At 37.4% G+C, this 24,611-nt stretch overlaps 2 protein-coding genes across 2 annotated transcripts in view; one reads left to right on the top strand and one right to left on the bottom strand.

The window, feature by feature from the left end:
* APPL1 (adaptor protein, phosphotyrosine interacting with PH domain and leucine zipper 1) overlaps positions 1 to 996 on the top strand; it is a 49,553-nt gene extending 48,557 nt beyond the window's left edge. Inside the window, exon 24 of the transcript XR_009505897.1 lies at positions 897 to 996. The gene's annotated coding sequence lies outside the window, so the exon portion shown is untranslated. The remainder of the gene's footprint in view (positions 1 to 896) is intronic.
* Positions 997 to 1,026: 30 nt separating this feature from the next.
* The window catches only part of DNAH12 (dynein axonemal heavy chain 12), a 238,341-nt gene continuing 214,756 nt past the window's right edge, over positions 1,027 to 24,611 (bottom strand). Inside the window, exons 65-74 of the mRNA XM_059939970.1 lie at positions 24,393 to 24,533; positions 22,716 to 22,853; positions 21,185 to 21,418; positions 20,716 to 20,904; positions 18,819 to 18,922; positions 17,064 to 17,268; positions 4,802 to 4,939; positions 4,254 to 4,345; positions 2,513 to 2,580; positions 1,027 to 1,292 (exon numbers count right to left, since the gene is read on the bottom strand). Coding sequence (XP_059795953.1) covers positions 1,102 to 1,292; positions 2,513 to 2,580; positions 4,254 to 4,345; positions 4,802 to 4,939; positions 17,064 to 17,268; positions 18,819 to 18,922; positions 20,716 to 20,904; positions 21,185 to 21,418; positions 22,716 to 22,853; positions 24,393 to 24,533 — 1,500 coding nt within the window. The 3' untranslated portion in view covers positions 1,027 to 1,101. The remainder of the gene's footprint in view (positions 1,293 to 2,512; positions 2,581 to 4,253; positions 4,346 to 4,801; positions 4,940 to 17,063; positions 17,269 to 18,818; positions 18,923 to 20,715; positions 20,905 to 21,184; positions 21,419 to 22,715; positions 22,854 to 24,392; positions 24,534 to 24,611) is intronic.

The following is a 24,611-nucleotide window of genomic DNA, read 5'->3' on the forward strand; positions in this document are numbered from 1 at the left end:
TATTCATTAAATTTAAAAGATTAAACATTCTATTCCTGGAATAAAATGCTTTTGCAGGGGGTTGGCCATGTGAAGTGAATTCATTCTCTTAGGGTTCATGCACATAGACACGACAAACCAGAATCAATTTTCTACTTAAGAGAGGCCAAACATTTTACACTGACTGAATTATCACAAGTGACTGTCCCAATGGTCCTGATTCACTGGGATGCTGCACCTACATTTTCTTTGGATTACAGAGCTGCAGCCTAAAATGTCCAGGGAATCCTAAGGAAGGAATAAAAGATAATAAAATAGGATAATAAAAACAAGATAATAAAATTTTGACTATAATTTTGTTTTGTTGAAATGTTTAAAAATTGTTAATATACACTAATACTATAAGTGCATACTAAATAATAAGAATAATAACTACTAAAAATAACAAAGAGCCCACTTGGCATTTCCAATTAAATATGAAGCAGATGCCAAGAAGCATGATACCACCTCAAGTGTGTAGGATTTCCCTCCAGTCATCTAACTGTCTTTGCATGTCAATCCACTGCTTTGCGTTTCCTTTCCTTGTCACAGGGGTACTGTGAGAAATGGAACTAACGTTTTAAAAGTATGAAGGAAGGGGTTTCGTTCTGAAATTGTTTCAACATTTTCCTTATTTACAATTTATTTATTTATGTATTTGAAATGTTTGTGTATAATTACTTCACATAGGTGAGTGGAAATTATTACTGAAGCTGATGAAATGACTTAACACTTGTGAAACAGATAATTTCTGATATTAGTTAAATTTTATCCAGTCTTCCCAAACCTGTTTTTCACATATATATCTGACTAAAAAGAGGAACTAAATAAAAGTTTCAAAGATTTTCCACATTTCTTTTCATGTTTTTCTTCCACAGATGTCTGTGATCTTGAGAGTCCACGTGGAAGGCTGTACTCCAGTTGAGACTCGTACATCAGGGAGGAGAACAATGCAAAGACCACTCACAAAGATCATTGAAAAGAATTACACCAAGATACTTGGGTTTTATAATATATATATTTTCAATAAGTGAAGGCAATATTTTTTTAACTTCTTTCAGATGTTTTCTTAATTTGTCCAATTTAGTCATCCAACTGACAAAGCAGAGCAACCCCACGTTTGATCCAGTGTTGAGTGGGTTGGTCTGTTTTCAACAACATTGCAATGACAAAGTTAGTAGAATGTCCTGTGGTGGAAAGAGTTCCTTTACGTTCACTTGTCTTGTAAAGAGGACATACATAGGCATTCGACTTCACAATCTGAGACTTTTTAGCTTGAAGAAAAAGGAAATATATTCATTTGATAAAAGGAAAACAGCCAATGGTACTAAAAGAACAACTATTTATCTTGTAATAAAATGACCAGTACTAAATCTAAGATCATGATTATGATATTGAACATTTTAAAGTTATTGTTGTTGTGTTTTTACAGTTGGCATATAATTATGGTTGTGAAACAAGGTAAATGATTTCATATGGTGCATGATTCTAGGTCTGGAGGACAGGAATTGATTTTAAAGACCTGATCACTTAGCAGGTATGAAAACACTCAAGAGGACTTGGGAGAGAAGGAGAAATTAGGGAAGAAGGAATAAATTACAGCATAGGTAATGGAGGAGATGCAGAAAGAGAAACACAGCTGCTTAGAGCTCTAATACAAGAAATCCATAAATTAGAAGCTGAAGTTACTATTTGTTTTCAGCAGGTTATTATTAATAAAAGTATACCAACTCTTACCTACTCACAAAAAGAATCTATACACAATCCTTGAAAAGCCAGATATGAGATATTAGGAATCTTTCTAAACTGAGGCCACATTTGTCATAGTTATAAATGAACTGCTTTAATAATAAAAAATGCTTAATGGGTTGAGTGGTGATTGGGTAATTTATAAATTTTTCATTTACAGTTATTTGAGAATTAAAAAATAGAGAAGAAAGAAAAAACAAAAGAATGAGCTTCAATTGTTCAGATTTGGTGGGGAAATGATGATTGCAGAAGGAGGGAAGGAACAAGTAGGTTTCCCAAGGGAGCAAAATTGGCCTCCACCCCGTGTGGCTTGCAACATCTGTACCTTGGGGCACCTGGTTGGCTCCTAGGCCTAGGAGTTTCTTATAGCCAGAAAACTCTAGTCACTAGCTGGAGACTGTGTCAAGCCTATTTGTGTCTCTGAGAGGTATGCAAAGGCACTTCAGAATCAAAATATTGATGGGAAGCTCTAGACTGAAAAAGGAGAAGTGTAGGGGAGGGGCAAAGGAAACGTTATATCCCATGGGATAAGAGCAAACAGAGGCAGAATAATATTCCTAAAATAATATAAATGCAACCCAAAAAGGGGGAACAATATATTTCCATTGTAAACATTAAGTCAGTATTTACTATAATTGAACAAGATCCTAATAGGTTTGAACAGAGACTTATTTGGGGAAGCAGTTATAATATCTATCATTATCCTTCCTAAAACTCTACAAAGTTCTGTTAGAAATATATTTACTTGGTTTTATCCATATTACGGGCATCAGGTCAAACAGAAGTTTGGGGTATTGTTCGGCAAGCAATCCGCTGTGAAGAGAAATTGACAGATGTTTACTAGAAATAAAATAAAATTTAGCATCTTAGAAATTGCTACTTAGCTATTGGCTTTTAATACAAGAGAGGACCAGAGATATGCAGGAAAAGAAATGTAAAAACAAAACCAAACAAAACCAAGGAAGAGGCAATGAAGAATCGAGAGAAACAGAAGAAAAATATGGAAAGGCAATGTGTCAAACAGTGGACAAATATCAATTCCTGCCATTTTAAAAGTACTGTCCATGAGGCAGACACTATGCTGTCACATTTAACCTTCCCAATAGTCTTGTCCCCATTCCTAATTCTATTTCACAGATGAAGAGTGGAAGCTCAGAGAGATTGAGTACTTTTCTCACAGTAACACAGCTCTTAAATGCCAGCATGAGGATTCAAACATAGATCTATCTATCTAGAAAATGTGGTTTATTTTCCCTATGCTACATTGTTTGTTTGTTTGCTTGCTTGTTTGCTTGCAAGAGGAGGGGAGAAAGGGATGAAAAGATGAATACATATATAAGGAAACGTAAGTTAAGAGAAATGTCAGCAGAACGATGAAAATGAAAAGAGAAATAATCAAATGAACTATGTGCAGCTAAGTCTCCTCATATCCCTGTCTTAGAACCATCTCTGTAGAACCACCTTCATGCTCCTTCTTAAGTGACTTTCCCTGCCTCGGGCTTTAGCCCTCCCTTAAGAGCAAAGTGTAACCCTGACTCTGGAAATAGAAGATTATGCTTAGTAATGGATTGTTAAAGAGCAGGGCTTCAAGGGAAATAATCTTTCCCCTTCTCATATGTCTGTGTGTGTGTATATATATATATATATATATATATATATATATACACATACATATGCACTGTTTAGTTTCCTAAGCTGGAAATTCAGTATTTATTTAAAATATGTACTTATTATGTCATCAAAATGCAAGAAAAAGTTTTCCATTCACCAGTAGAAATGGGAACTTTGGGCTTCCCTGGTGGCGCAGTGGTTGGGAGTCTGCCTGCCAGTGCAGGGGACACGGGTTCGAGCCCTGGTCTGGGAGGATCCCACATGCCGCGGAGCAACTGGGCCCGTGAGCCACAACTACTGAGCCTGCGCATCTGGAGCCTGTGCTCCGCAACGAGAGAGGCCGCGATGGTGAAAGGCCTGCGCACCGTGATGAGGAGTGGCCCCCGCTTGCCACAACTAGAGAGAGCCCTCGCACAGAAACGAAGACCCAACACAGCCAAAAATAAATAAATAAATAAATTAATTAAATAAAACAAAACAAACAAACAAACAAACAAAAAACTACTAAAAAAAAAGAAATGGGAACTTTACTATACTATAAACTGTTTGAAATTGAGGTGTGCCTACACATTACCAAACAGAACGTAACTGTTATAAAACAGAAGAAGGAAAATAATTTCAACTAACTTTTCTACTAGTAAGACCATTGAAATATTAACTCAAAATTGTTCAGAACCTGAAATTACTCACTCATTAACTGTTCGAGCCTGAGTAATGATTTATGGCAAGAATTCTGATATTATTTATTACTTGTCGTATTCTCTAGAAGAAGTCTTTTGGTTGAGGGGGATGGCAGGGGGGAAAGGTAGCAGACAGCTTATCTCACCTATGATTCAGCTACAACTGAATAGGTCCTTGCAGTTGAAACTACTGACCTTGTTCTGTCCCAGCGTGCTCCATCCAGATATAATCCGTGGATATAAACGCCATCTTCTGGTGTTCCCTCAGATGTATCAGAAGAAATAACCTGAAGGCAGAAGCACACACTAGCAATGATTTCCTCCCTAGACAACTTTGTCTCATAAAGAAAGCAGTAGCTAAATCTTCAGAACATATTCAGGGAAACTCCTCCATATAATAGCTTCTTAAACTGTAAGACTTTTTCAGTAAAATGTAAATCTAAAAATATATAATATAATTCCTTTTGACATATTTTATATGGTTTTACTGTACCTCATATTAATTTTTTGCTAAGATAGAAAAACAGCATTAGATTATTTGAATTGAATATTGAGATATATAAAAATTCTCTCACAAAGATAGCAAGACAAATATTATATACTTTCTTCATGAACACAAAGAATGGAAAGAAGTAGAATTGTTTGTAATGGGCTATAAAAATATGAATTCCCCATATCCTCCTTGCTTAAATACATGCCTTTGATGTAATGATATACTCTGGAGTTTAAGGAGTTTACTGTACCTCAAATTCATATCCTAGTAAATCAATAGGGATGGTATATTTTCTGGCATAATTCTGCATCGCTCCAGTTAAAAAGGCTTGGGTGAAAAAGAAACCTGAGAGCCAAAACACACAAGGTTTTCCTGAATTATACCAGTCCTATAAAGGAAAAAAAAATGCATTATGTTCATTTTTCAACTTACTCAAGAATCACCTGACATATAATTCCTGATTCTGGTTTTTGTGTATGTTGCCCACACTTTCCATCACAGGACTCTCTTTCCTGACACCAAACACACAACCTATCTTGGCCCTTCTACCTTTTATCCCTTCTAGTTACTCTTCTTGGAAAATTCAAACTAACCTTAACATTAACCTGAATAAAACAAAATTTGAAAGATTCAAATCTTCTGCAAAAAGGCAAACGTAAATTATTTGAGGGTTTATTACATTACTTAATACCACTCAACTGAAGAGAGAAAAAAAAATACCACTCAAAAGCAACCATCTTGGGGCTTCCCTAGTGGCGCAGTGGTTAAGAATCCGCCTGCCAATGCAGGGGACATGGGTTCGAGCCCTGGTCCGGGAAGATCCCACGTGCTGCGGAGCAACTAAGCCCGTGTGCCACAACTACTGAGCCTGCGCTCTAAAGCCTGCGAGCCACAACTACTGAAGCCTGAACACCTAGAGCCCGTGTTCCTCAACAAGACAAGCCACCGCAATGAGGAGCTCATGCACAATGAGGAGTAGCCCCTGCTCGCCACAACTAGAGAAAGCCCGCACGCAGCAACGAAAACCTGGCTCAGCCAAAAATAAATAAATAAAATAAATAAATTTATTAAAAAAAAAAAGCAAACATCTTTAGACATCTTATGCATTGTCTAACTATAGCCCACATGTGTTGGTTCCAGTTCCTTAATCCTCTTAAACTCCCTGCCTCCACAACCACTATCCCTGTTCCAGTTTAAATAGCCTGGCCTTCCTTCTGTATCATGTGTACCTCTTCTTGTTTCTTCCCTCTCTCTGCTCAGTACATCTATAACGATGCTGCCAGAGTACACTTCTCCATGCATGGTTTGGATCAAGTTTTAGCATCTTTAATTCTTCAGTGCTCTACTACTACCCTACCAAATTAAAGTCTAAAACATCTTAGTCTCCTATTCAAGATACTTCACAACCTGGCCCCAAATTGTATTTATAGATCCATCCCTTTTAGTTCCCCTTTAAACATCTTACATTCTAATCAGAATGTACTTTTGGTGGTCTCTTCTCTGCACTGGGTGGACATCTGTTGTTTTTTCTGCTTATCTTAAAGTGACACAACTCTTATATCCCTCTGGAGGATGAACCCTCCTACACTTTCAATTGAAACACTTCTGGTGGTGGAAATGCACCTTCTGGAAGTGGGCATGTCATTCATGCCTAGCTGATCATACCTGCAGTCATAGTGACTGATTCAGGAATGGACATGTGACCCAATCAAAGCCAGAGATGTAGAGACTTTTGCTGGGACTTTTGGGGAAAAGATTCACTCTAAACTCTTTGAAGTTTTGTGGATGTAAGGCCAGAGTTGCTGTTGCTATCCTGCTACCATCAGACAAGAACCTAACTGAGAATGGAGTTAACCCACAGAGACTGGAGCCGAGAGAAGTGCAAGAAGCCAGGATCAGGCAACCACATTTGCAGCCTAGGCCAAATGCTGTCTGGAGTCACTTTACTCCTGGCTTTTTCAATTACATGAGGGAACAAACTTAATTTTTGCTTATGTCAAAATTTTTACAACAGAATCAATCCTAAATGATATAGTGCCTTTCATCCTACAGCTGTCTCTTAAGTCCTCTTCCTTTATTTGGAGTGTCCAAAACCATTCATCATTTAGACCAGCTCAAATGCTACCTCATCCAATAAACAAACTCTGCTTTCCTAAGTTAAAAGAACTCTCTCCCTTCTTTGAATTCCCAGAGCATCTTATATGTTGCTCTTAGCTTTTTCTTAGATACATAGATTATCTTCCTGTAGGCTATTGGCAACTTGAAGGTAACCTGGCAACTTTATCCAGCAACAAAGCACTTTAGACAAAGTGGGTCTCAATTCACATTTGAATGAACACATGAATTAATAAAACGAACTTTGTCTCTGAGTGAGCAGCACATTATGGGAAGAAGCCAGCTTTGCTCCCTGGGAAGAAGAGAACAAACCACTGCTGGAGACGTTGCAACAGTACAAGCTGTCAGATCAAGAAGAAGAAGAGAAAGAGATGGAGCTTGACAAGGGTACAAACCAGGCAGAACTAGTACCATGCACAAGAAAGCTATAAGAACCCAGAAGGCAAGTGTATAGAACATTCCCTTGCTCACTCCAGGGCTTCATTTAGCCAAGAATGTCATGAGTGTCTGGGTCAGCTACTTACATACAATCTCTGAATTAGCTACCATTTACTGAGTGCTTAGTGCATACCGTGTAGGCACTAAGTAATTTACATGCATCACCTCATTTAGTCCACGAAATAATTCAGTGAGTTAGGAATTATTCCTCCCATTTTACTGATGAGGAAACTGGGGTGTAGAAAGATGAGTATCTTGCTCAAAGTCACACATATACTAAGTGTCGGATCCCAGATTTAATCTGAGATTCCAGCCAGTGTGCAAAAAGCTTAAAAAAAAAAAAAAAGGCACAGGCAGGAGGAAGGGAAGGTAAGTAGGGTGAACAGTGAGAGAGAAATGAGAAAAGAAGAAAAAACTCCACATGACTCAATTTGTTTAATTTGTTAACTCTAAGAATCATTGGGAGGTAAAGTCAAGAGTCCAGGAGAGAGAAAGATGATGGGAAAACTGTACAGCTTCTGTAGGGTAAGAAAACAATGGGGAAGATCCATTCAGGGGAAGATTTGTGGTGAAGGATGATAAACATGCCCAATAATGAGTGAGATTTTCCTTTCTCATTCAAACAGAATGATTCCAAGGGGAAAGCCAAATTTGGAAAGTAGAGAGTTTGATATGAACTTTATATTAACAATAACAACAAAGGAAATTTGTCCTGGATATTATTCCAGCTGGCACCATGCCAGGACCCCTCTAGGGGACCAAGCTAAAGACTCTTCAAAGCCCTTCAGGAACAAAGCAGTATACGAGAAATGTAAGCAGTTCCGATTAAAATTTCAGAAAAGTTTAGGAAATGAAAAAAAGCAAGATTATGTCAAGGGGAGGATGGAATTAACTATATGTCAGATGCTTTTGATAAGGGACAGAAAGAGGCTGGTATATACAGGAAGAAGTCAAACACATGTCATAGACATGTTGGTTAGAAATCACCCAGGTGCACATACTCTCACCTATTAAATTAGAAAAGATTAAAAAGGAGAACACTAATTACTGAAAAACAGGCACTCACATTCACTATTGATAGGCCTACAATTGCCTAATTTTTACGTAGGGTGATTACATAGTGTATATCAAAAGCTCTAAAAATATCCAAAGGGAATAGATTAAAGCATTAAAAGAATAAAGAACCACTGATCAAGAAGGATTTTCTAGGAACACAAGGATGGTTTCACACTTGGAAATCTAGTGATATAATTCAATGCAATAATAAGCTAAAAAAGAAGAAAAATCACATAATCAGCAGTAAGTGCTAAAACAGCATTTGGAAAAATTAAACAATTTCTGGATTTTATGAAAGAATAGTTCACATTTACTGAATGCCTATAACTGTTACCATATGAAATAAAAGTGCCCATTTTATGGATGAGGAAACTGAGGCTAGTAAGTGGCAACTCTTCTAGAGCCTAAACACTTAAAATCCGTATTATAGGGACTTCCCTGGTGGTGTAGTGGTTAAGAATCCACCTGCCAATGCAGGGGACATGGGTTCAATCCCTGGTCTGGGAAGATCCCACATGCCATGAAGCAACCAAGCCCGTGCACCACAACTACTGAGCCCGCTCTCTAGAGCCCGTGAGCCACAAATACTGAGCCCCTGTGCTGCAACTACTGAAGCCTGCATGCCTAGAGGCTATGCTCTGCAACAAGAGAAGCCACTGCAACAAGAAGCCTGCGCACCACAACGAAGAGTAGCCCCTGTTCGCCCAACTAGAGAAAGCCCGCACACAGCAATGAAGACCCAATGCAGCCAAAAAATAAATAAAAATTTTTTAAAAATGTAAAAAAAAACCCTTATATTCTGATTCTTTTGTTAAGTGTATAATCTACATAAAAAGATCCTATAAATTAATTTTTAAAAAATTTTTCAAAGAAATATGGGCCTAGGAGATGAAGAGGCAATTCAAATCAAAGAGGAAATAAAAAAACACCTAGAGACAGATGAAAATGAAAACACAACAATCCAAAACTTATGGGATGCAGCAAAAGGAGTTCTAAGAGGGAAGTTTATAGAGATACAAGCTTACCTCAGGAAATAAGAAAAATCTCAAATAAACAACCTAACCTTACACCTAAAGGAACTAGAGAAAGAAGAACAAACAAAACCCAGAGTTAATAGAAGAAAAGAAATCACAAAGGTCAGAGCAGAAATAAATGAAATAGAGACTAAAAAAAAAATAAAATAGAAAAAATCAATGAAATTAAAAGCTGGTTTTTTTAAAAGATAAACCTTTAGCCAGACTCATCAAGGAAAAAAGGGAGTGGGCCCAAATCAATAAAATCAGAAATGAAAAAGGAGAAGGTACAACTGATTCCACAGAAATACAAAGGGATTGTAAGAGACTACTACGAGCAATTATATGCCAATAAAATGGACAACTTAGAAGAAATGGACAAATTCTTAGAAAGGTACAATCTTCCAAGACTGAGCCAGGAAGAAATAGAAAATATGAACAGACCAGTTACCAGTAATGAAATTGAATCAGTAATTTAAAAACTTCCAACAAACAAAAGTCCAGAACCAGATGACTTCACAGGGAAATTCTACCAAACATTTAGAGAAGGGTTAACACCCGTCCTTCTGAAACTATTCCAAGAAACTGCAGAAGGAACACTTCCAAACTCATTCTATGAGGTCAGCATTACCCCGATACCAAAACCAGACAAAGACACCACAAAAAAAAAAGAAGAAAATTAGAGGCAAATATCACTGATGAACATATTTGCAAAAATCCTCAACAAAATACTATCAAGCCAAGTCCATTAAAAGGATCATACACAATGATCAAGTGGGATTTATCCCAGGGTTGCAAGGATTTTTCAATATCTGCAAATCAATCAATGTGAAACACCACATTAACAAATTGAAGAATAAAAACCATATGATATCTCAACAGACAGAGAAAAAGCTTTTGATAAAATTCAGGATCCATTTATGATAAAAACTCTCCAGAAAGTGGGCATAGAGGGAACATACCTCAACATAATAAAGGCCATATATGACAAACCCACAGCAAATCTCATACTCAACAGTGAAAAACTGATAGCATTTCCTCTAAGATCAGGAACAAGACAAGGATGCCCACTCTCACCACTTTTATTCAGTATAGTTTTGGAAGTCCTAGCCACAGCAATCAGAGAAGAAAAAGAAATAAAAGGAATCCAAATTGTAAAGGAGGAAGTAAAACTATCACTGTTTGCAGATGACATGATACTATATATAGAAAATCCTAAAGACACCACCAAAAAACTACTAGAGCTCATCAATGAACTCAGTAAAGTTGCAGGATACAAAATTAATACACAGAAATCTGTTGCATTTCTATACATTAACAACAAAGTATCAAAAAGAGAAATTAAGGAAACAATCCTATTTACCATCACATCAAAAAGGACAAGAAAGCTAGCAATAAACCTACCTAACAAGGCAAAAGACCTGTACTTTGAAAACTTTAGGACACTAATGAAAGAAATTGAAGATGACACAAACAGATGGAAAGATAGACCATGTTCTTGGATTGGAAGAATTAATATTGTTAAAATGACCATACTACCCAAAGTAATCTACAGATTCAATGCAATCCCTATCAAAATACCAATGGCATTTTTCACAGAACAAGAACAAATAATTTTAAAATTTATATGGAACACAAAAGACCCTGAAGAGCCAAAACAATCTTGAGAAAGAAGAACAGAGCTGGAGGAATCAAGAGCCCTGACTTCAGACTATGCTACAAAGCTACAGTAATCAAAACAGTATGGTACAGGCACAAAAACAAACACATAGATCAATGGAACAGGATAGAGACCCCAGAAATAAACCCATACACTTATGGTCAATTAATCTATGCCAAAAGAGGCAAGAATATACAATGGAGAAAAGACAGGCTCTTCAATAAGTGGTGCCAGGAAAACTGGACAGCTACATGTAAAAGAATGAAATTAGAACATTCTCTAACATCATATAAAAAATAAACTCAAAATACATTAAAAACCTAAATGTAAGAGCAGACAGTATAAAAATCCTAGAGGAAAACATAGGCAGAACACTTTTTCACATAAATCACAGCAATATTTTTTCTGAATCTGTCTCCTAAAGTAAAGGGAATAAAAGCAAAAATAAACAAATAGGACCTAATTAAACTTAAAAGCTTTTGCACAGGGCTTCCCTGGTGGTGCAGTTGTTGGGAGTCCGCCTGCCGATGCGGGGGACATGGGTTCAAGCCCTGGTCTGGGAGGATCCCACATGCCGCGGAGTGACTAGGCCCGTGTGCCACAACTGCTGAGCTTCTGCTCTAGAGCCCGTGAGCCACAGCTGTTGAGCCCATGTGCCACAACTACTGAAGCCTGTGCGCCTAGAGCCTGTGCTCTGCAACAAGAGAAGCCACCTTAATGAGAGGCCTGCGCACCGCAACGGAGAGTAGCCTCCTCTGCTCGTTACCACTAAAAAGAAAGCCCGCATGCAGCAGCGAAGACCTGAGGCAGCCAAAAATAAATAAACAGATAAATAAATTAAAAAAAAAAAAAAAGCTTTTGCACAGCAAAGGAAACCATTGACAAAATGAAAAGACAACCTACTGAATGAGAGAAAATATTTGCAAATGATATGACCGATAAGGGATTAATATCCAACATATAGAAATAGCTCATACAACTCAACATCAAAAAACAAAACAAAACAAAACAAACAGCCCAATTAAAAAATGGGCGGTGCACCTAAAGCAATTAGAGAAAGAAGAACAAAAAAACCCCAAAGCCAGCAGAAGGAAAGAAATCATAAAGATTAGGTCAGAAATAAATGAAAAAGAAATGAAGGAAACAATAGCAAAAATCAATGAAACTAAAAGCTGGTTCTTTGAGAAGATAAACAAAATTGATAAACCATTAGCCAGACTCATCAAGAGAAAAAGGGAGAAGACTCAAATCAATAGAATTAGAAATGAAAAAGAAGTAACCACTGACACTGCAGAAATACAAAAGATCATGAGAGATTACTACAAGCAACTCTACGCCAATAAAATGGACAACCTGGAAGAAATGGACAGATTCTTAGAAATGCACAAACTGCCGAGACTGAACCAGGAAGAAATAGAAAATATGAACAGACCAATCACAAGCACTGAAATTGAAACTGTGATTAAAAACCTTCCAACAAACAAAAGCCCAGGACCAGATGGCTTCACAGGCGAATTCTATCAAACATTTAGAGAAGAGATAACACTTATCCTTCTCAAACTCTTCCAAAATATTGCAGAGGGAGGAACACTCCCAAACTCATTCTACGAGGCCACCATCACCCTGATACCAAAACCAGACAAAGATGTCACAAAGAAAGAAAACTACAGGCCAATATCACTGATGAACATAGATGCAAAAATCCTCAACAAAATACTAGCAAACAGAATCCAACAGCACATTAGAAGGATCATACACCATGATCAAGTGGGGTTTACCCCAGGAATGCAAGGATTCTTCAATATACGCAAATCAATCAATGTGATACACCATATTAACAAATTGAAGGAGAAAAACCATATGATCATCTCAATAAATGCAGAGAAAGCTTTCGACAAAATTCAACACCCATTTATGATAAAAGCCCTGCAGAAAGTAGGCATAGAGGGAACTTTCCTCAACATAATAAAGGCCATATATGACAAATCCACAGCCAACATTGTCCTCAATGGTGAAAAACTGAAACCATTTCCACTAAGATCAGGAACAAGACAAGGTTGCCCACTCTCACCACTATTATTCAACATAGTTTTGGAAGTGTTAGCCACAGCAATCAGAGAAGACAAAGAAATAAAAGGAATCCAAATCGGAAAAGAAGAAGTAAAGCTGTCACTGTTTGCAGATGACATGATACTATACATAGAGAATCCTAAAGATGCTACCAGAAAACTCCTAGAGCTAATCAATGAATTTGGTAAAGTAGCAGGATACAAAATTAATGCACAGAAATCTCTTGCATTTCTATACACTAATGACGAAAAATCTGAAAGTGAAATTAAGAAAACACTCCCGTTTACCATTGCAACAAAAAGAATAAAATATCTAGGAATCAACCTACCTAAGGAGAAAAAAGACCTGTATGCAGAAAATTATAAGACACTGATGAAAGAAATTAAAGATGATACAAATAGATGGAGAGATATACCATGTTCCTGGATTGGAAGAATCAACATTGTGAAAATGACTCTACTACCCAAAGCAATCTACAGATTCAATGCAATCCCTATCAAACTACCACTGGCATTTTTCACAGAACTAGAACAAAAAATTTCACAATTTGTATGGAAACACAAAAGACCCTGAATAGCCAAAGCAATCTTGAGAACGAAAAATGGAGCTGGGGGAATCAGGCTCTCTGACTTCAGACTATATTACAAAGCTTCAGTAATCAAGACAGTTTGGTACTGGCACAAAAACAGAAATATAGATCAATGGAACAGGATAGAAAGCCCAGAGATAAACTCACACACATATGGTCACCTTATCTTTGATAAAGGAGGCAAGCATATACAGTGGAGAAAAGACAGCCTCTTCAATAAGTGGTGCTGGGAAAATTGGACAGGTACATGTAAAAGTATGAAATTAGAACACTCCCTGACACCATGCACCAAAATAAACTCAAAATGGATTAAAGACCTAAGTGTAAGGGCAGACACTATCAAACTCTTAGAGGAAAACATAGGCAGAACACTCTATGACATACATCACAGCAAGATTCTTTTTGACCCAGCTCCCAGAGAAATGGAAATAAGAACACAAATAAACAAATGGGACCTAATGAAACTTAAAAGCTTTTGCACAGCAAAGGAAACCATAAACAAGACCAAAAGACAACCATCAGAATGGGAGAAAATATTTGCAAATGAAGCAATGACAAAGGATTAATCTCCAAGATTTACAAGCAGCTCATGCAGCTCAATAACAAAAAAACGAACAACCAAATCCAAAAATGGGCAGAAGACCTAAATAGACATTTCTCCAAAGAAGATATACAGATGGCCTACAGACACACGAAAGAATGCTCAACATCATTAATCATTAGAGAAATGCAAATCAAAACTACAATGAGATATCATCTCACACCGGTCAGAATGGCCATCATCAAAAAATCTAGAAACAATAAATGCTGGAGAGGGTGTGGAGGAAAGGGAACACTCTTGCACTGTTGGTGGGAATGTAAATTGATACAGCCACTATGGAGAACAGTATGGAGGTTCCTTAAAAAACTACAAATAGAACTACCATACGACCCAGCAATCCCACTACTGGGCATATACCCTGAGAAAACCATAGGTCAAAAAGAGTCATGTACCAAAATGTTCATTGCAGCTCTATTTACAATAGCCAGGACATGGAAGCAACCTAAATGTCCATCGACAGATGAATGGATAAAGAAGATGTGGCACATATATACAATGGAATATTACTCAGCCATAAAAAGAAATGAAATGGAGGTATTTGTAATGAGGTGGATGGAGTTAGAGTCTGTCATACGGAGTGAAGTAAGTCAGAAAGAGAAAAACAAATACAGTATGCTAACACATATATACGGAATCTAAGGAAAAAAAAAAAAAAAAGGCCATGAAGAACCTAGTGGCAAGACGGGAATAAAGACACAGACCTACTAGAGAATGGACTTGAGGATATGGGGAGGGGGTGGGGTGAGATGTGACAGGGTAAGAGAGTGTCATGGACATATATACACTACCAAATGTAAAATAGCTAGTGGGAAGCAGCCGCATAGCACAGGGAGATCAGCTCGGTGCTTTGTGACCACCTAGAGGGGTGGGATGGGGAGGGTGGGAGGGAGGGAGATGCAAGAGGGAAGAGAAATGGGAACATATTGTATATGTATAACTGATTCACTTTGTTATAAAGCAGAAGCTAACACACCATTGTAAGGCAATTATACTTCAATAAAGATGTTTAAAAAAAAAAAAAAACTGAAGGAAAAAAAAAAAAATGGGCGGAAGAACTGAACAGACATTTTTCCAAAGAGGAAATGCAGATGGCCAACAGGCACATGAAAAGATGCTCAACATTGCTAATCATCATGGAAATGCAAATCAAAACCACAATGAGATATATACACTACCAAATGTAAAATAGATAGCTAGTGGGAAGCAGCCGTAGAGCACAGGGAGATCAGCTCGGTGCTTTATGACCATCTAGAGGGGTGGGATAGGGAGGGTGGGAGGGAGACGCAAGAGGGAGGAGATATGGGGATGTATGTATATGTATAGCTGATTCACTTTGTTATAAAGCAGAAACTAACACACGATTGTAAAGCAATTATACTCAAATAAAGATGTTAAAAAACACACACACACACACAATGAGATATCGCCCTGCACCTGTCAGAATGGCTATCATCAAAATGAACACAAAAAACAAATGCTGTCAAGGATGTGGACAAAAAAGAACCTTTGTACACTGTTGATGGGAATGTAACTTGTTGCAGGCACTGTGGAATATGAAGGTTTCTCAAATAACTAAAAATAGAACTAACATATTACCCAGCAATTCCAGTCTCAGATATATATCGTGAAAAAAACAACACTAATTTGAAAAGATACATGCACCCCAATGTTCATAGTAGCATTATTTACAATTGTAATATACGGAGGCAGCCTAAGAGTCCATCAACAGATGAATGGATAAAGTAGATGTGGTATATATATATAATGGAATACAACTTGGCCATTAAAAAGAATGAAATTTTGCCATTTGAAGAAACATGGGTGGACTTGGAGGGCATTATGCTAAGTGAAATAAGTCAGACAGAGAAAGACAAATACTTTATGATGTCACTTATATGTGGAATCTAAAAAATACAACAAACTAGTATATACAGGAAAAAGAAGCAGACTCACAGATATAGAGAACAAACTAGTGGTTACCAGTGTGGGAGTGCAATGTAGGGGTGGAGGAGTGGGAAGCACAAACTACTGGGTGTAAGATAGGCTCATGTAATAACTGTAAATGGAAAGTAACCTTTAAAAATTTTACAAAAAAATAAAAACAAACAAAAATAGTCCCATGAAAAATCAGCCTAGGAGATGAACAGGCAATTCACAGGAGAGAACACAAACAGCAAACACACATACCAAAAGAAGCACAGACTCACTAATAATCAAAGAAACTCAAACTGAAACAAAGATATGGTTGACCTATCAGATTGGCAAAAATTAAAAAGCAATGTATGAGAAAGCCTATCTCTCCACATCTTCACAAGTAGGGTTATTTTATTATTAGCTTCTATAGTGAAACAAATAAAGCGTTTGTATAATAAAAGGGCAACTGAACACTGAGAGGTCACATACCTATGTGAATTTCCAAAATGTATTTTGGGGGCTCTCCCCATCCACTATCCTCACATAAGCATCAACCATAGGATGGGGGCAAGCGGAGGAGTTGGGGAGGAAAATGAGTGTGCTGCCTTACACATCCTTTATGTGTGAGATTGCAGGGTGAAGGGTTCGGAGATTTCAAAGCACCCATCTTTTCCCTGGTTTTATGAGATAAGAGATAAGAAGCACTGATTTCTAGATAATGGCCAATTATTGATAAATCCAAGCCTCAGGCTCTTTTTGTGATTTACCATCAGTAGGAAAATCACAAGACCAAGTTGTGAATCTTCAAAAATATAAATGTCACATATTACTTGGGTTTGAGTAAAATAAAATTTTAATTTTCTACTTAGTACTTTGAAATCTGTGTAATTTTCAATATTCTAAAAGTTTGGTTAGATTACCATGAAACTACTAATCCATTTCATCTAACTCAGAGACATTCAAGTGACCACAGCCAATTTCTAGTATCTCTTCAGTCAACCAAAAAAATGAAATAATATATACATTATAATATATATATTATATATAATTTTTAACCTGTAAAAAGTTCAGCCGGGCTAGAAAGTCTGTGATGTAACTTCCTAGGGGTTTAAGACTTGGGTATGATCGTTGGGCCCATATTTCTGGAACCTTTCCAACAAGTAGACTGCCAGAGAGTGCCTCCAAAGCAGAATCCATGACAACCACACCCTTAATAGCTTTTTCAAGGTCCTGTAGAGTGTTGCGTATTGTTTTAATTAAACTGCAAGGAAAGAAATTGTGTCATCAACATATATATGATAGTAAATACCAACATACAGTCTTTCTAGAAGAAGAAATAGCAGGATACCATTCACAGCTTTATGGGAGTGTATTCCCAAAGTGTGGTCACCTCCCACTTGATAATATAAAGTAATTTTAGGTGATACTTGGATGAACATTTTTCATTTTATTTATTACATATGTATTTTTAAATATAGAAAATAATATAACTTGCATATCAAAATTTCTGCTTTCAAGGTATTATTGCTTAAGACCAGGCAAATTTAAACAGAGAATGATTTAAGGAAAAATATCAGGTAAATAATGTTATAGGTGACATGCAAATATGAAGAAAGTTATAAAGGTACGATACAATGGCTGAAACTTTGGAAACACTGAATTAAAACATACAGTGTATATTCATTTATACCCTTGCAAGTACTTTGTTTCCCACTTAGGCCCAAACTGCTAAGGACACCATAAATATACCTGAAGTGAGGGTTTTAGCCTAGAAGCCTAAGCAACTGAGAGATAGTATGTTATGATATGTAAATACATATGGTCTTTGTATAAGAATTACTAAATTAATTAAGGCATCATAGTGTTTTAATATGCTTTATTTTAAAATTTCAAAAAGTCTGGAAACTGAAACAAACTTGGAAACACTAGAAAATTCATAACCAAAACAATTCGCCATTCCTTAAGCCAGTATTGAACTGTAGAAAATTCAATTTGAAAATTCAAAGCAGGGGCTTCCCTGGTGGTACAGTGGTTAAGAATCCGCCTGCCAATGCAGGGGCCACGGGTTCAAGCCCTGGTCTGGGAAGATCTCACATGCCGCGGAGCAACTAAGCCCATGCACCGCAACTAGTGAGCCTGCGCTCTAGGGCCCTCGAGCCACAACTACTGAGCCCATGTGCCACAACTACTGAGCCCACTTGCCACAACTACTGAAGCCTGCGCGCCTACAGCCCGTTCTCCTCAACAAGAGAGGCCACCACAATGAGAGGCCCGCGCCACAACAAAGAGTAGCCCCCGCTCGCGGCAACTAGAGGAAAGCCCATGTGCAGCAACAAAGACCCAACACAGCCAAAAATAAATAAATACATTTATTAAAAAAATTCAAAGCAAATAATTTGTTTGCTATTTTAGGGTACCTAGTCAATCCAGATAGACTCAGGAAGAAAATGGGGGGGGGTGTATATGTGTCAGTGGTAGAAAAATGACAAGAGATGTATTTACACATAGACCAAGATAAGGCTCATTCCATCTTTAGTTCCTGAGGAGAAGAGCAATGGATGGATGAGAAATTATGATTAATGAACATTTTTAACCAGTAAAAGCAGATCTCTATTTCATCACCATTTTTACATTATAAAGGATACCTTCCCTTCTGGGGCAGAAGATTATGCAACTTTAAAAAAGGAGAAAAACTCTAATGAAATGGCAAGTTTTGATAATTTTTTCTTAAAATTTTAATTCAATACCAGTGTATCTTTTTATCAACTTTGGTTGGTAGCCTTCTCAATAACTGGGTATAGAGCTCCTTACTTGTTAAATCTTTCCATTTCTTGTACTAAAACAGTATTCATGCTCTCGTCATATCTCACGGGATACTTGAGTAGTGCTGATTCAATGTCAAAGTCATTTGGTAGCTAAGAGAATAGATTTTGAAGATCACATATTACTCTCAGAATAAATAATTAGTTTCATTCAGCTATAATATCAATTATAGCTAACATGAGGCAATTACTATGCGCCAAGTATTATGCTAACTGCTTTCCAAACACTATCTCATGTAATCCTTACCATTCACTATTAGGTGGCCATCAATATCATTTAAGTACAGAGAGGTTAAGTAAATGCCCAAGGGTACAGAGTCCAAAAGTGGTCTGTTTAAATCCATAGATCTCTAACACTAAGGCCCATGCTCTTTACTACAGGACAGAGTACTATGAAGAAGATATACATTTCTGAAAAGTTGTGTAATTTTCTTTTGTAAATTGAATCTTATTTTCCATTAATAAAACTGATTTACCATTTCATAACTCTTTTTTATTTACTTCCAATAAATTATCAACTGGCTCAAAATGGATTTGCTTACACCACTATCAAATAATTAATGTGTAAATGTAGCAAGGTTCCAGGGCATAGGGAAAGAGAAGGCCATTGAGTGTCTGATTTCAATGAGGCATCTCAGAGACACTTGAGGAGAAGTGATAAAGGGGACTTTGGGGTTGGTGATCAAGCCCCAAGACAATGGAATTCACACTCTTAAAGGGGCAAAGGAATTTCCCTATGGGGGAACTCCCAAACTAAGAAAGTTGAGCTGCCCAGACTGTCCCCAGGCCATGGTCCTTTGGTGGTACAAAAGAATTCTAAGTCATATTAGGTGGTGTCACTCAAGGCACATTTGGCTCAGCACAAACATTCTACCCCAATTAAGTCCTATATGCCACTTCCAGGTAACTTCCTGCTAGGGATCTTGTAAGAGCCACCATTTTGGGAGGGCAAGAACCTTGCCCCGAAGAGATAAACCACACAAGAAGAAGGGGCTGAGGGTGAGAAGAGGCAAATGGCAGAAGCAGCAGTCCAGGGGTGGAGGTTGGAGGAGGCTAGTTTGATTTTACCCAGGGGTAGCAGGCAGTGTTGCTCCCTTCTCCTCTCCAGTGGCCACAGCCAGACTTAAGGTGAGGAGGCTCTACTTAAGGACTGGTGTAAGGCAAGGGTACCAACTGTGAGAGTAGAGTAGGTGCCATCCGTGGATTTTCAAGGCAGAGGGGTTAGGGGTCAGGTTCTGCTCTGTCAGAGTGCCTGACACTGAAATATGGGGATAATTATAGTATTTATCCTGGAGGGGAGTTGTGAAGATCTGTGCTTAGGACCATAAAGTCCTCTTAGTAGTTCTTTATTGAATTTAAGACACAGAAAAAAGTGAGAAAAGAGAGTATCATTCCACTTTACCAAGAGGGCTAAGTACATTGGGCTGTAGTATGGGGAAAAAAAGGCTGTAGCTGTTAATTTAGTGCTGATCTTATTTCCCTGTGCCTCCTCACTTCTGAAGGTATAGATTAAAAACCATTCCCTCCTTGAACCAGCAAGTTCAGACCATTTCCTCCATTTAAAAAAAGTAGGCCCACCATCTTTATTTAGAAATGATAATAAATCATATATTCAGTAGCTTATCCACAACCGTAGTTACTAAGAACTTACTATTTGCCAGGCATTATGCAAAGCACTTTAATTTAATGATCTCCTTAATGTTCACAAGAACCTTATACAGTTGATACTATTATCACCACTTTACAGATTTGAAAACTAATGTTCAGAAAGGCAAAGTATCTCACTCAAGGTCATAATGCCGCTAAATGGAGTTTTCAGATTGACATTTCAGTGCCATTTTGATTTATGTTATATTACAAGTAACATATCTTAAGCTAAACATTACCTTGTTGAGAATATCTTTGGTCATTTCTAGTAGAATCTGGTCAGCACTTCCTGAGGATCCTGTCTGTTTGGAGCCTCCTTGGGTGAGGAGCAAGGACTCCAAGAGGATTTTCGTTTGTTGAAGATCTTTGGAGATATCAACATTTTCATGTAATCCAAATATCTCAGGGTGTTGAGTAAATGGAAGTTTCTACCAGAAAATAGATTCAACAAGCATCACATTTTCACTGGATACGTTAATTCATAAGGTAGACATGTGCAGACCAAAAAGGTTAAAAATCAACTAAACATCAAACAACAAAGGAACCAAACTTTTCCAGTTTTCAGTAACTACTAGAAACAAAATATATTGAAAGCTGATTGAACCATAGTACTTGTCTAATCCTATACATTATGGGGGACTACTTCACTATTTGTTTTTTAGAAAAATCACACTTGAATCTAACCCTATTTTCAGTGATATCAGTTACCTTAATGAATTCAATGTACTCATTATAAGTGCCTTTGGGAGGTGCAAAATAGTTTCCACTGGGAGAAAACTTATAATGAGAGTTTTCAATTATGTGAGGGTTATAAAAGTCAGCCAGCATGGTTAAGAGGAGACGTCTGTCCCAATCATCTGTCACTCTTCCTCCATAGTTACACTCTCCAGTCAGGTAAGAGATAGCTTCAAATGGAATTGTATCATATTCATTTATAAATAACTGAAACAGAGGAAAAATGAAATGAGAAAAACCTTAAAGTATTTCACTCCATTTCCATTTTAAGATGGCCTTAAATATCTATCAATCAATCAATCATCCATCAATCTATACACATGGAAGTGGGGTTGGAAGAATTATCATCATGGTTGTTTTGAAGCCCCATGTCATAAAGGCCCTTATCACAGCACAGAAGCAGAAAAATACAATATTCTGTGGTTGTCTAATTGGATTAATATATTTGGTAAAACATGACAGAAATAATGGGAAAGTATTGGAGTTGGACAGACCTGAGTTCAAATCTCACCTCAATGGGTAAATTTACTTCTTAGCTTTGGTTTTCTCCAAAATAGGGATAATACCCACCTTACAGGGTTGCTGTGAGAATTAAAATTCATGTAAGTAATGTGCCTAGTTCAAAGTCTGAGTGAGTAGGAATTTATAGCGGACATTTGATCTTTTTTCTTTGGTGGGGGGCTGCTGACCATCTCATGCATCTCACGTTTCACTGTAAGTCTACAGAAACTGAAAAAGCCGACCACTCACTTTCTCAGCCTCCATTATGGCTAAAGCCTAGGCTTGTGACCTGGGCTTGGAAACTCAGTTGTAGCCATCCTAGACTGAACTGGGGTTTAGGGTGCAAAGAAGCAGGAACAGCAAAGAATTTTTTTGATGACATCAGAGAGTGTGCAATAGACTAGTGTCTGTGTGGCAGTTATGAGAGCTGTGGTGTCTAATATTTAACAAGAGTAGAAGGAATGCTGTTACCAGACATGATATGATTCTGGATATGACTGTGGATGCCTTGGCTCTCCAGCCATCTTGGCGATTCTGTGACCTACCCAATATTCTTTCAATAAATTCCTTTTCTACTGTTTTTGTTGACTGATAGAGCTAAATTGTAGATCTGAGTGGAGGCTAAGAGTAGAGTACAGTGAGGACCTATATAAAGCCAACACTGAGGAGGGCACTGCAAAAAGAAAGAACTAGGGTCCTTGATGGCAACACTTTTGTTGAATCAACCAACTCCAGAGTCTGTCCTTCCTCTGCAACTCTTTTTCATGTGAGATAAAAAGTTTCATTATGGTTTAAGCCAGTTTGAATCAGGTTTCCCATTATTTGCAGCAGAAAAATGCAGATGGAGATTATGCTTTATAAGCCAAAATTATAATTATTAATACCATCTAGCCAACTATTAGTGGTGTTGGGAGAACTGAATAAGTCATTCTAAGCAAAGGGAATTGCCTAGGGCCTGGTACACAGTGATCCTCCATCAATGTTAGTTCCTTTCTAATTCTACCTGTAGTTGTCGAATACTGATGCGTAAATCTGATTCATTAAATCCATATGGAATATTCCAACCAAGAGGACCAAATTTCTTTCTCTCTTGCACAAGGGCATGAAAAAAACAAACTCCAAACAGCAACTTCTCCCATGCCTTTAAGATAAAAATATGCAACAAGAAAAAATTCTGATCAGATTTCCATTACTAAAATGAGGGGAACTGATAATCTTTCATTATAAGATTCTATGATCATATATCTCTACAAACTTTTATGTAGAAAGACCATCTGAAATAATGCTTACTATAAAAAGTATTAATCTTATGACTTATCCAAAACCTCCAAGCTAGACAAACTACAATAACATTACACTTTATTAAAATGCAATAGTGCTGGAGAGACATGCCAAGATGGCAGAATAGGAAGACCTTGAACTCACCTCCTCCCTTGATACACCAAAATTACAACTACTTACAGAGCAACTATCTATGAGAACAACCTGAAGGTAGAAGAAAAGATTTTCCACAACTAAAGACATAAAGAGAGAACCACAAGATGGGTAGGAGGATCAGAGACATACTGTAGTCAGGACCCAGATTTGCTGACCCACAAATGAGAGGAATATCACAATTATAGAGGTCCTCCCCAAGGAGTGAAGGGTCTGAGCCCCACATTGGGCTCCCCAGTGTAGGGACCCTGAACTGAGAAGACAAGCCCCCAGAACGTCAGGTTTTGAAAGCCAGCAGGGCTTATGTTCAGGAGAGCTGGTAGGCTATAGAAAACAGAGACTCCACTCTTAAAGGGCGTGTGCAAAATCTCCCTTAGTACTGATGTTTCCTTCCATGCAGGGAAACTTCAATTAATGTAACACTCCTGGATTTTCTCCATCCTTATACTCACTGGTGGAGGGAAGAGTACCTATCTGATGGGTAAATTTGGGAAAAGTCAAGCAAATATGCTTTGCTCAGCTTTTCCCTTTTCTCTCTTAGAAGTGAGCTTCCTGCAGCGAAGGAAGTTTTCCTCTGTTCCTCTGGGTAGATAAACGTACTTAATTCTGGGTTCAGTAATACTAAGCCCACTTGTTCACAGATGTAAACTACATCTTCCAACCTAGTCTATATCAGTAATTAAGGTTATAATTTGGTTCCCCTATGTTTGTACTTTTTCCTGTTTCTTAACTGGTAAGAATTTGGGCAGAGAAAAGGAGTGCTATTTATCGGAACTCCTAACGTCCTCAATACCATGTGCAAAACTTTTTTACAAATGGATACATTGAAGAGTGTTATTAATATGTCAAAACATTATTACTAGAATTTCCATGAAGGCAGATTTTTTTGGTGATGGCAGTGTCTATTTTACTCTCACTGCATTATATCGTACCTAACAAACATATTTGTTGAAAGAATAAATAAATAATGTTAAAATAGATTGCTACTCTTGGGTCTTAATTGTCTTAATCAAATGCACTGTTGGACTTTTGTACAAACTAAGAAATATTCATTCATTCAACAAATATTTATTTGAGTATCTACTACATGGGAAGCAGAATACAAACAATTGGGAATAAAATAAGATAGGTACAATTTCTATCTTCTTAGGAAATGTCTAAAGTTTAATATTAAATAAAATATTTATGTTTACATATTTTTTCACTATAAAAACACATTTAAAAAGTTCCAGAGGCTGAATATTACCAGTTCCTTTCCCTCGCATCCATTGAAAAACTGAGGATCAGAAACTGGATGAGTGAGATATGATTGGAGGAGATTTAGCCGAAGACCCGTAGGAGGTTCATTAGTCATTTTTACTCCATTCTGTAGAATTGTTACTGGGAACTAAGACAAAATAAACAAAGAGCATTACTCTAGATAACCAACTCAAGTCCTAAAAATACATACACTAGTGGATTAAAA

This window comes from Balaenoptera ricei, chromosome 11 (genome assembly GCF_028023285.1).
Source record: "Balaenoptera ricei isolate mBalRic1 chromosome 11, mBalRic1.hap2, whole genome shotgun sequence".
Taxonomy (NCBI): Eukaryota; Metazoa; Chordata; class Mammalia; order Artiodactyla; family Balaenopteridae; genus Balaenoptera; species Balaenoptera ricei.